Raw genomic sequence first — 13,209 nt, 5'->3', positions numbered from 1 at the left:
AAAACTGTTTGAATGGTGTCTATAAGTATAACAGAACTCATATGGCAGTCAAAACCCTGAGACAAATTCTTACAGGAAGTGGATATCTGATGTGTTGAATTACTTTTAAGCCTATGCCATTGAAACACACAGGGACTTATTAATCATTGAGCACTTCCTACGCCATCCACTAGATGTCACCAGTCTTTACAAAGTTGTTTGAGTCTTCTACTGTGAAAACTGACCGAACAAGAGACTTGGAAAGTTGGTCATAAGCGGATGGCCTATACTACTCTGGCGCGCGAGTGCATGTTTGGGTACTCTCGTTCCAATACGTTTTAAAAAGAGAATGCAATCGTCCGCCTTGAATATTATTGAAGTTCCCTCTTTGGTGAAGACAAGTCCGGCGGGCGACGTTCATGTTTTTGAGTAGCCTACAGGACGCGCTAACAACACGGAGCTTTTTGGACATAAATTATGAGCTTTTTCAAACAGAACTACATTTGTTATGGACCTGGGATTCCTGGAAGTGCCTTATGATGAAGATAATCAAAGGTAAGGGAATATTTACATAGTATTTTTGAGTTTAGATCTCTCCAACATGGCGCCTAGTCTGTATCGCCAAGCCTATTTTTCTGAGCACAGGACCTCGTTTATTGCAAAGTGTGATTTCCCAGTAAAGTTATTTTAAAATCTGGCAATGCGGTTGCGTTCACGAGATGTTAATCTATAATTCTTTGAATGACAATATAATATTTTACCAATGGTTTCGAATAGTAATTATTTAATTTGTTGTGCTGATTGACTGGCGGTATTGGAGGGAAAATATTTTCTCAACATCAACGCCATTGTAAAATGCTGTTTTTGGATATAAATATGAACTTGATAGAACAAAAAATGCATGTATTGTCTAACATAATGTCCTAGGAGTGTCATCTGATGAAGATTATCAAAGGTTAGTGCATAATTTTAGCTGGTTTTCTGCTTTTGGTGACGCCTGTCTTTGCATTGACAAAACATTACACACAGCTATTTTCAATGTACTGTCCTAACATAATCTAACTTTATGCTTTCGCCGTAAAGCCTTTTTGAAATCGGACAACGTGGTTAGATTAAGGAGATGTTTATCTTTCAAAGGGTGTAAGATAGTTGTATGTTTGAGAAATTTGAATTATGACATGTAATTGTTTTCAAATTTGGCGCTCTTGATATTTCACCTGCTGTTGATAGGGTGTACCAGGGGTGGGATGCTTCCCACCTAGCCTATAGAAGTTAATTCAGCTGGTGGCCACACCAGATACTGACTGTTACTTTTGATTTTGACCCCCACTTTGTTCAGGGACACATTATTCCATTTCTGTTAGTCACATGTCTGTGGAACTTGTTCTGTTTATGTCTCAGTTGTTAAATCTTGGTATGTTAATACAAATATTTACACATGTTAAGTTTGATGAAAATAAACGGAGTTGACAGTGAGAGGACGTTTCTTTTTTTGCTGAATGTATTTGCTAAGAGCTGGCAGAAAGCTGGTAGGTCTGCTGTTAGAACCAGTAAAGGCCGCTTTACCACTGTTGGCTAGCGGAATGACTTTGGCTTCCCTCCAGGCCTGAGGACAAACACCTTCCTCTAGACTCAGATTAAAGATATGACAGATAGGAGTGGCCATAGAGTCAGCTACCATCCTCAGTAGCTTTCCATCTAAGTTGTCAGTGCCAGGAGGTTTGTCATTGAGCGATAACAATAATGTTTCACCTCTTCCACACTAACTTTACAAAATGCAAACTTCATGATTTGTTTTTTATGCATGAATACGATGTCTCACTGTTCGTTGTTGGGATTTCCTGCCTAAGTTTGTCCACTTTGTCAATGAAGAAATCATTCAAATAATTGGCAACATCAAATGATTTTGTAATGCCATCTGATTCGATGAAAGATGGAGTTTAATTTGGCTTTCTGCCCATAATTTATTTTAAAGTACTCCAGAGTTTTTTTCTCCATCATTCTTTATATCATTGATCTTGGCTTCATAATACCGTTTCTTCTTCTTTTTGTTGAGTTTAGTCACATATTTTCTCAATTTGCAGTAAGTAAGCCAGTCAGACGTGCAGTGACTTATTAGACACTCCTTTTTTCCCATCTCTTTCCTCATCAATCCATGGAACCTTAACAGTTAAGTCAATTTCTTAACAGGTGCATGTTTATCAATTATGGGAAGAAACAATTTCATAAATTCATCAAGTGCAGCGTCTGGATGATCCTTATTAATCACATCAGACCAACAAATATTTGTAACATCATCCACATAAGAGTCACAGCAAAATCTTTTCTATGATCTCTTTTACAATATTTTAGGCCCAGCTTTTGGAACTTTGGCTTTCCTGGATATAGCCACTATATTGTGATCCCTGCATCCAATGGGTACAGATACAGCTTTAGAAGACAGTTCTACAGTATTAGTAAAAATGTGATCAATTCATGTGGAATATCTTGTTCCTGTAGTGTTTGTAAAAACCAGATTACAGGCACTAGTTCAAGTGAATGGTGGACAGCTTTTTATTTAACCTTTACTTAACTAGGCAAGTCAGTTAAGAATGAATTGTTATTTTCAATGACGGCCTGTTCAGGGGCAGAACAACAGATTTGTACCTTGTCAGCTCGGGGATTTGAACTTGCAACCTTTCGGTTACTAGTCCAACGCTCTAACCACTACCGTACCCTGCTGCCCAGCTTGATGAAACTCAGTCAATATTTAGGTCCCCAACGAAAGTAGACCTCTCTGTTTACATCACATACACTATCAAGCATTTCATTCACATTATTTAGATACTGACTGTTAGCACTTGGTGGCCTATGGCAACAGCCCAAAATAATAGTATTTAGATGAGGCAGGTGAACCTGTAACCAAAGCACTACAATAACACTTGACATGAGATCTTCTCTAAGCATTACAGGGATATGGCTCTGAATATATATATAAATATATATATATTGTTGCTATATATATAGCAACACCTCCCCAAAAGCATTTCTGTCTTTTTTATAGATGTTATACCTTGTTATTGCTACTGCTGTATCATTAAAGGAATTATCCATGCGAGTCTCAGAAATGGCTAATATATGAATGTTATCTGATGTTATCAAGTTATTGATTTCATGAACCTTATCTAATAGGAATTTGTTCTTAACCTAGTTAAATAAAAACAAACATTTCTAAGGCTACATATATTAATATGGGCTATTTCAGCCCTTTCCTGGGTAGCTTCTCAGAGATAGACTTAACTTGGAAAAGAACAAACAAAGCAAGTGAAAAGAAAACATTCAGCAGTCCATTAATCAGTTGGTGTGTGTAAGTGTGCGTGTGCTGTGAGGTTGAAGCTTCAAACCCATAGGCTTGGGTTTGCATAAAAAGGTTGGATGGAGACCTGGTTTCTAACATGAACTATTTGCAAGACTGACATCCCAGCTCATAAAGTTATGCAAATAACTAAAAAATGCTACTCACAGTTTGTTGCACACACAAAACAAATATTCGACAGCAAAGATCTTGATCCAGGAGGGGATTCTCTGCTGTTACCAAGAGAAGCTTGATTTAGCAAGAAGCTAACCACTTAGCTAGATAACTAGCTACTAAATTAGCAAACCAAATGCACAACTGCATTTAGCACATTTTATACAGTTTACTTAATAATTATACAATATCTAGCTGGAACAGATTTAGTTGTGAATTCCATACTGTAACTAGATCACCTGGTGCCTGCTGCACAACAGTGAGTGACTCACAAGGCGCCGGTCTCTTGTCATTGGGTGCTTGTAAACAAACACCATGTGACTGGTGCATACTGGTAAGCTTCATAATGAAAAAGAATGTGGCAGGTGAAATGAAGTACACGACATGCTTCATCTCCTAATGTATTGCACAAGTTGACTGCAGGTATTTATTTAAAAAGAAGCTAAAAATATTCACATTTCTTTAAGAAAATTCAAAGAAATAGGTATTGACGGTACTGAAAAACTATCCCAAGGCTACTTCCAAATACCCCAGTATACCGCCCAAGCCTACTAAGATATTATTAAAGATTAAGCTGATCGAAAAATAATGTCATCAGCTTTTGAATGACAACATATTTACTAAAACATTTAGCCTACTAATTGTTAATTGTGTAATAACAACTCAACACCCAACAAAGAAACACCCTATGACAAACCAGTCTAACACTATTACATACATTGAAGAAGTATGCAGTTTACAAATTCTACCACATTGCCTTTGTTTCACATTCAAGGGGGGCAATCATGTCTGAAACATTCAGAGTTTGACACCCTCAGCGAATGAAAAGGCAGGCAAATCAAACTCCAGTCAAGGCAACGCTCGTTTTCCAATCGCTGCGGTTCATTAGGAATATTAATGCTCCGATAAGCACACATTTATTCATGAAACACTGGGCAGGGGCACGGGACTTAGCAATTATTCATGTGACAGGACTCGGGCACAAAGTGAATCAATTAAACAAGAAGAATCCACATTTCCAGCACAGATAACTGCCTTAAGACGACGACAATTTTCGACGACGTGACAAAAAGAGCCTCCATTCAGACTCTTTCAAGGCCCTGACAGGTCAAGAAAGGGTTTTTGAAACAAAAGCACCTTCTAACCATCCTCTCTCCTCTTTTAGTTGTCAGATCAATTTTGCCAGTCCTGCTGCTGAGATGACTGAGACAGCACCCCCCCCCCCCTCCCCCCAGTCCATCCCTCTGAACCAGCTGCCACAAGGTGATTCTTCAGGTCCTGTCAGAAGGGTATTTTATTTTATTTGGCCCCTGCATTAACATGTCACATTTATTGATCAGTCCTTTTATCCGGCCACAGCTTGGTACCAGCCAACCCATCTCTCTGCTGCTCTGAGTGTCTCACAAATGGCACCCTATTCCCTATATAGTGCTCCTATTTAGTAAATAGGGTGCCATTTGGTAGGCAGCTTGATGCTCTCACATGGTCTTTGATGTCCCTATGACATGCCAAACCACATAATGCACATAATGTGAACATTTTAAATTGCACTTAATGCAGATATGGCAAAGATGTTGCTCCTCTCACATCTATGACAGGTAGCTAACTCTACCAGCTCTCGCAGTCTCACGTCAGAATTAGATCAATCCATGTTTCTCAAATTTAGTGGGAGGAGGAACTTAACATTTAAATAACTGATAACATGGATGAACATGTTACGACTGAATTAAGCTCTACCAACTCAAGGTCTTGGTAAGAATTCTGTTGGAAGAATGTTATACGTGTCTTCATAACACCTAAACTGAAATCAAAACACACTGGCTCCCAACACCCATTTTGGAGAGAATGCGGGCTATCAACGGCGGATCACTCACATATTTTTTGGTCCCGCCCTGCTATTGAATCTTACTGGGGAGAAATAAGATCTAACATTGGAAAAATAATGGGTTTTGACATGGAACAAAACATTCCTTTTTTGTATTTTGGTGAAATACCTGATAACTTACACAATAGAGACAAGTACCTGCTGGAGGACCTACTGACAGCACCGTGACACAATGTGTAGACATTACATATAGTATATTAAATAAATACACTATATGGAGCGTATGACCTTTCCTTTAAGAACACGAGGCCAAAAATACTGGGGAAAATGGGTTTCCTACCTGAAAATTGTCCAATTCAAAAGATTGTTACTGTAACTAATCTGACGTACATGAAAAGAAGGTATATCAAAAAATAAAAGTTGAAGTTGTTCCAAATGTGTTAAAAGTTAACTTTAACCATTAACTCCAAATGTTTAAGGTTAAGTTCAGGCTGATGCTTATCCCCATCCGCAATACCCGTCCACAACGCCCTAGCAAAACCGAAACCTACTTTAAGGACGTCGAATACAGACTTGTATGAGTTGAATGTGCTAGTTTCCGATTTAATGACAATGCCAGCCAGGCACAATGTAAATTCAAAAATGAAAATTTGAAAATCATAATGCCTGGCACTAAAACTGAACCTTTTAGAAAGAACGGAGTGAGTTATGTCTAAAGAGGGTCTCCATGGTCTCCAATGGGCACATTGGGATCTTTCCATCTTAATCCATATAGGATATAAGATATATTGATATATGGTGGCAGCATGACTTTAAATAGTACAGGACATACACTGAACAAAAATATAAATACAACATGTAAAGTGTTGGTACCATGTTTCATGAGCTGAAATAAAAGATTCCAGACATTTTCCATACTCACCAAAAGCATATTTCTCTAAAATGTGGTGCACAAATTTGTTTACATCCCTGTTAGTGAACATTTCTCTTTTGCCAAGATAATCCATCCACCTGACTGGTGTGGCATATCAAGAAGTTGATTAAACAGCATAATCATTACACAGTTGCACCTTGTGCTGGGGACAATAAAAGGACACTTTAAATGAGCAGTTGGTCACACAACACAATGCCACAGATGTCTCAAGGTTTGAGGTAGCATGCAATTGGGGGGGGGGGGGGGGGGGGCTGTAATAAAGCCCCTTTGTGGGAAAAAAAAACGTATTCTGATTGGCTGGGCCTGGCTCCCCAGTGGGTGGATCTGGCTCCCAAGAGGGTAGGCCTATACCATCCCAGGCCCACCCATGGCTGAGCCTCTGTCCAGTCATGTGAAATCCATAGATTAGGGCCCCATTTATTTATTTATTTTAAATCTTTGAAATTGTTGCATGCTGCGTGTATATTGTTGTTCAGTATATATGCATATAATAATTTATAAAGACTTATTAATGAAGGAAATTATTACATAGTGGTATCTTCCTTAAAAATGCACTACACAGAAATTGCTTGGGAACAGATCTACCACTTCTTAGACTTGCTTTCAACAGGAATGAAAAATCTATAACTCACATTTCTATGTGAATTTCGTCGGGTCGCCCAAAACGTTTTATGTTGTAACTTTAATAAGAGATGTGACCTACCACAAAGCATCAGCCTCAAGGCAACACTGTGTCCATGATAGTATTCACGACTCATCTCAGCTCATCTCCTACCTTAGCTGATTGAAGCTGAGATCTAGCCGTCTTGTCAAGAGTCCATATCTTTCTCCAAGGAACTCTGGGATGTCCTTACAGTCATGTCCAATATAGGAAACCTGTAGATCAACCACAGAGAGATGCACCGTATTTAAATGAATACACAGCATGTAAATGAATAGATTACAGCAGGGAGAGACTGGAACCAGAAATCGGCCAGGGCATTTCTAACACACAATCCCATTTTTTTCCTTGACAACACGGGCCCATTTTTTCCCCCTTGAAGACCCCATTATTAGTAAAATAATGATTATTGTGTGCAAAAAAACAACATTTTCTAAAGGCACACTGGGCTAAAGATGGACAAGCCCATCTGGCATCTGCACAAATTGCCCTGTGGCCAGTCCGTTTCTGGGTTAAAGTGAGTAAGAGTAGCCTAAATAGCCTATGGTGGAGTGCATGTGTGTGTAAGCTTATGGAGCACAGTAGGTGGTGTATATAGTGAGTGGTTTACCTTGTTTGTGACCTGAGGTAGGGTTGGGTAGGGCTATCCAGACTTTCATACCGTCATACAGCTTCTGTACCATACCGGGGTATACAGTATTACTGAATATGCACACACGGGGCACTATTTGACGCACAAAACAATTTAGGCAACATGGATCTTAATTCAGGAGGGGATTGCATGTCTCTGCTGTCACCAGAAGCTTGATCTTGACAACTAGCCACTTAGCTAGCAAATTAGCAAACCAAATGCATAGCTGGAGCCCTGAGCTGGATTTATTTGACACATCTTAGATTTTTGATAGTTATACATAACTTATAGTTAGTTATAAGCAGTGGTGTAGAAAACATCCCCGCAGCCCCTGCAAGGCGGGGGTCCCCCCACCACAAAAAAATAAAAAAGAATAATCATACTGTCTGTATTTTAAATAACCTGGTATATGGTATATCGCCCAAGCCTAACCTGAGGACTTGTAAAACATATGACACGAAAAACCGCATGTTCTCTATCAGACACACATCCAATTATATTAGACAGTGAAGGTCTTTTCATTCATTTGATTGCTAGGTATGATACTTGGTAAGTTACATTGTCACTTTCATTTAAACATGCTCTGTAACGTTTCAGGTACAGTTGCAGGATAATGACTCTGTACACACCTGCCATGTGTACACAACTGTGTTCAGCTTCAACACATTGATAAAAACTCTGAGTAGGTTATAAAACCATGTCTGTGCAGCTGCTGTGACACGATTTCATACTTTTTAAAATTAGTTGCATCATACCACTACAGTTGCGCAGGAGTTCTCTTTATTTGTGTCACATGACAGTAGCATAGCAAATTGTAGCCCTTCTCATGACTCCACGTCCATTTTGATTCGCTGAGGGGGAGCTACGATGCTGAACCGAAGCTCATTCTAAACGTTGATACGCCTCTTTTGTGATACGGTTTTGGAAACATTTGAAACAACCTTCATATCAGCGAGAAATAATTTTCAAAAAACAAAAGTTTACATTTCTACACACCTTTATAGGGTTAAGCCTTCTGCATGCTTCGGGTTCGGCTGGCGCCTAGCCGAACTCAGCTAAGCGAACCAAACGTGTATCCACACACTCCCTTAAAAAGTCATTTGCTTGAAAAACAAGAAAAAAGCGGGAATAGTATTGTTTGCCCATCTTGAGATGCCGTAGCCAGTATACACTTCCTCAAAATAGTCAGAATTAATCTAAGATAACTCAAGAAATGAGTCATTAATTTTGATGTTTTTGCCGAGGAGATCTTAGTCACGCAATTTTACATTAACTAAGATGTTTGGTGCAGTATTTGTCAAGGGAAAAAGTTTGAATGAAAACTATTCGTCTTTTGCTGAATGGCAACAAACACTTAATTGAAGAATTCCTACAGTTGACCAATCAAATATCAAAGGGCGTAAACTTCAGCCTCTGAACTTCGGCTTGCCTTGTGAATTTTTTTGGTGTGCACGAACAGCCTTTAGGAAGAGTTTGAATTATACTGTGACATTCAGGGGGTTCTCTATTTTTTCATGGTACGAAATTGTTTGATGGGCCTAATAGTAAAGACATGTCATTTAACTGTAAAAATGTATTACCTTAGGGGCCTCCTGAGTGGTGCAGCGGTCTAAGGCACTGCATCGCAGTGCTAGTGCATCGCAGTGCTAGAGTCACTACAGTCGCAGTGCTAGAGTCACGAACCCAAGTCAGGTTCGACTCGGGTTCGATCCCAGGCTGTGTCGCAGCCGGCCATGACCGGGAGACCCATGAGCCGGCGCACAGTTGGCCCAGCGTCGTCCAGGGTAGGGGAGGGTTTGGCCGGCTGGGATGTCCTTGTCCCATCGCGCTCTAGCGACTCCTTGTGGTGGGCCGGGTGCATGCACGCTGACTTTGGTCGCCAGCTGTTCGTCGTTTCCTCCGACACACTGGTGCGGCTGGCTCCCGGGATTAAGTGAAGAGTGTGTCAAGAAGCAGTGCAGCTTGGCGCGGTCGTGTCTCGGAGGATGCATGGCTCCCGACCTTCGCCTTTCCTGAGTCTGTACGGGAGTTGCAGCGATGGGACAAGACTAACTACAAATTGGATATCACGAAAACGGGTTAAAAAAAAGTAGCACCTTCAATGTGGCATGAACACAGTCAGTCATGATGTTTCTGATTGTCAAACAAATCACTTCAAAAAGTAGGCTACCTGCACATGTTAATTCATTCCAGCATCCATGCAGTGCACTGTGCACACACCCATTTGATATATGGAAAGATAAATCTGTTACAAAACACCAAAAAGTGTAATGACATTTGCAGATTGTCATTAGGTCTACACTCTTGAAGCTTGAATTAATTGATGTGTCTCGCTGACAATAGGACCTTTTTGTAGAAAGAAAAGTCAGGACACCTGAAAAGGGTGTAAAAATACAAGACCGACCCAGGATGACAAGTGCAGCCACATGAAATTAAAATGGTTTAAACCATGACACTGAGGTGGGAGTGTTCTTTTCATTTGGAATAAGCTTTGATTTCCATATTTACCACCATAGCAGTAGACTACAAATTGCATTTTAAACAAATAGGTATATGGTTAAATTAGCATTATTTAGAGACCCCCAAAGTTAGCCTTTTGTTGAATTTAGGTGGTCTCATCTCTCATCAATTGGTTACAAACGTAATAAGAGCAGTAAAAATAAATGCTTTGTCATACCCGTGGTATAAAGTCTGATATACCACGGCTGTCAGCCAATCATTAGCTATATAGCATGCCGAACACCTGTGTTTAACAGAACGACGCCAAAAACGTGTTGAACTGAAAAGTAGCCTACTGTCGGTTGAAATTGTGTTAAAGCCGGTTAAAACAGTGTACGTGTATATTTAGCATTTTTGAAATTATTTTGCTGTGATATAAAAGTAGAGGGCATAACGTTTCTAGAACCGTACCGCATTTGAGAATCGATTTACGTATTTGGCTGTTTTGTTTGCCAGAGACAGTTTGCCTCTGAACGTAACATAAGGTCCTTGGACGTTAAGGGTACGCTCGCAGTAGGCTACATTCTTGGGCTATGCATAACGGAGGCAATGCAGCATAGGCTACCAAAAAAACACGGAAAACACAAAAGCAACATACACTCTGAACGACATACACTGACAACTATCCGACTGTATGGCTTACTATTCGTTTTAAATATCACATACAAGAGACATGAAAACTTTGTATTTGAAATAATTCACACTTACTTGAGTTCCATTCATTGACACCATAGAGTCGCTCCAAGCCATAACTATCTGATGATGACAATTCAGTGACTATAGGCTACCTCTACCAAATAACCTAACTATCGGAATGGAACTGGCACAGATCCTCTTGTTTAAAATAAACTTTACTTTCATTAGTTTTCCAAAATGTCACTGTTTTGGTTGGTGATTTGCACTACTTGATGTGTCTAATTTACTACTTCCGCATGATTCCTCCGAATCAGCAGACCCAATACGGAAACGGGCTAATACTGAAATTATGGGCCGTCGGTAGTTACCACAGTCACAAAGTCATAACTATGTCTAAACCCTGCCTGCTTGTACAATTTCTCTTCTAACGCTAACCTTAACCACCCTGCCAACCTTATGACTAACCGTAACCTTCATTTGAGACCAAAAAGCACATTTTTGTTTTCATAGATTTGTACAATATGCTATAAACTTTTTTGTAAAAATGACTTTGTGGATGTGGTAACTAGTGACAAACGAAATTATGACAGCATGCGCTTGGTTGTCATTAGTTACCACAGCGTCAAAATTGGCTGGCCTATCGTAAACATTCATCAAGACAAATGTAAGGTTATGGTTAGGCAAAGGTTTTGCAGTGTGGTTAAGGTAAGGTTTACATTCAGATTTTAGTAAGATACATTTGAGAAAAACGGCGATACATAAATATGACTTTGTGGCTGCGGTAACTCCGTTGTGTTTTCAACTTCTACTGGAGAGCTCAAAACTAGGACGTGTACTTGTGAAGATTTTAAGAGTTAAATAATGGCTAAATAAAATATTAAAAGTTCTCATCAGAATCACCAGACAGCATGTAGCCTGGGAGTTTAGAGATTACATTTTGAAGAAGAACGCATCTGGAACAGGTGGAGGTGATTGATAGAATCAAAACACTGTACGCCTAATCCATTCACATCAGTACAATCCTATAGGAAATCATCAGTGTTGTAGATTACAAAACTTGCTCCAAAGCGACATATGGGATTTACAGTTACTTGATAAGTGTTTTTGCTTGCTTGGTGTTTACTGGGGCAGACACGGCGCCAGAACGAATAACTTGGAAGGGCATTTGAATTCCATAGTCTGGCCCGTTTTTTCACGGGATCTCCTATGTGTGCACGCGCTTTTGCGTTAACCCCTTTTTTTTAATGGGTGTAATAGTAAAGACCATAGACAGCTCGTGTGTTTCAAGTGTGGGGAAGCTTACAATTTATCCTAGAATTTCTACCGATCTGCGTGCCAGTTATGATTATTTTTATATGCACATTTTCATGGAACAGTTTCATTTCAATAAACATGTTTCCGTTTCTCAAAATCATTGTCACGTGGTTAATCATATAAATCTAAAGTAAAATTCAAAAAATCTAAAGATTAAAATTAGACTATGGAAAGAGCACTAGCCTCTGCCATACTGACACGTTGATACACTTGTGATTTGATCCATTAGAGGCTAAAGAAATGAGAGCATAGAACTCAGAGATAGCCTATAACTTCCATTATCAACTAAGTAAAATGCATAGGCCTAAAGCCGACAAATAAAAACAGTATATTCTGATGAAAATTCCCGTTATGTCAATCTTTCTATCTGTCTTGACTTGAGCTATTGTTAGTGACGTTCAACATTGTATCAAATCATCACAGGGTCCAGCCAGAAGCTGTCGCTAACTTGCAACATGTTATCAACTAGCCTATTCCGGGCTCTCAAAGTTTCCCCCGCCAGTGAGCTCGGGAACGAAAGCTGTTTTTTATGACGTTTCCACTGGATATATGGGATCATCAGATCATGATATTGTGTGCTCTTTCACACCGAGACTTGGTGATTATCAAGACCGGGATTGTTGGAAAGATTTTTCAAATACGGAGGAACTATCATTCCAAATGTATGTTAAAAAAATATACGTGTTTGAAGCGAAGAAAAAATGTGTGGTGTATGTGCTGAGTTAAGACAATCAGAAATAAGACATTGACAAAATGGGCACTTATATGCATGCATTCTGGAGAGAGACGCACCATATCTTCGCCACACATCCCTCCCCTTCTTGTTGATGCAAAAGTTTGAATTATACTCAAGACACATTATCTTCACACATATTTTAGATGCTTTTCAATGACAGCCGCAACTCAATCAGCTAGACCTATTGCCACGCAAACACACTTGTGATTTGAAACAATCCACAGCAAATTGTTTTAAATACGCGAATGATCCTCTGTGGCTAAGTCATGCTCCCTGGTGAAGTATTTTAATGATTTTATTTAGACAGGAGTAATTATATAATTTTGGCGAAACATCAATTTACTTTAGGACAATCCACCATCCTAACAGTGCACTGTGCACCCGCCAACTTTCCTATCCAATTCGCAAGAGGCTGAAACCAGAGAGCTGTATATAATGATGAGATGCTCATGTCTCCGCCCTAACAATAGGAGTCTTTGTCCCAAC

At 39.5% G+C, this 13,209-nt stretch overlaps 1 protein-coding gene across 1 annotated transcript in view; it reads right to left on the bottom strand.

Annotated features, from left to right (window-relative positions):
- LOC123743785 (leucine-rich melanocyte differentiation-associated protein) overlaps positions 1-11,001 on the bottom strand; it is a 394,708-nt gene extending 383,707 nt beyond the window's left edge. The window contains exons 1-2 of the mRNA XM_045722180.1: positions 10,746-11,001; positions 7,022-7,122 (exon numbers count right to left, since the gene is read on the bottom strand). Of these exons, the coding sequence (XP_045578136.1) occupies positions 7,022-7,122; positions 10,746-10,787 (143 nt within the window). The 5' untranslated portion in view covers positions 10,788-11,001. The remainder of the gene's footprint in view (positions 1-7,021; positions 7,123-10,745) is intronic.
- Between the last annotated feature and the right edge of the window lie 2,208 nt (positions 11,002-13,209).

The sequence above is a fragment of the Salmo salar genome, chromosome ssa01 (genome assembly GCF_905237065.1).
Source record: "Salmo salar chromosome ssa01, Ssal_v3.1, whole genome shotgun sequence".
NCBI lineage: Eukaryota > Metazoa > Chordata > Actinopteri > Salmoniformes > Salmonidae > Salmo > Salmo salar.
Note: the sequence above shows the minus strand (reverse complement) of the source record. Positions and strands in the feature narration are given on the sequence as shown.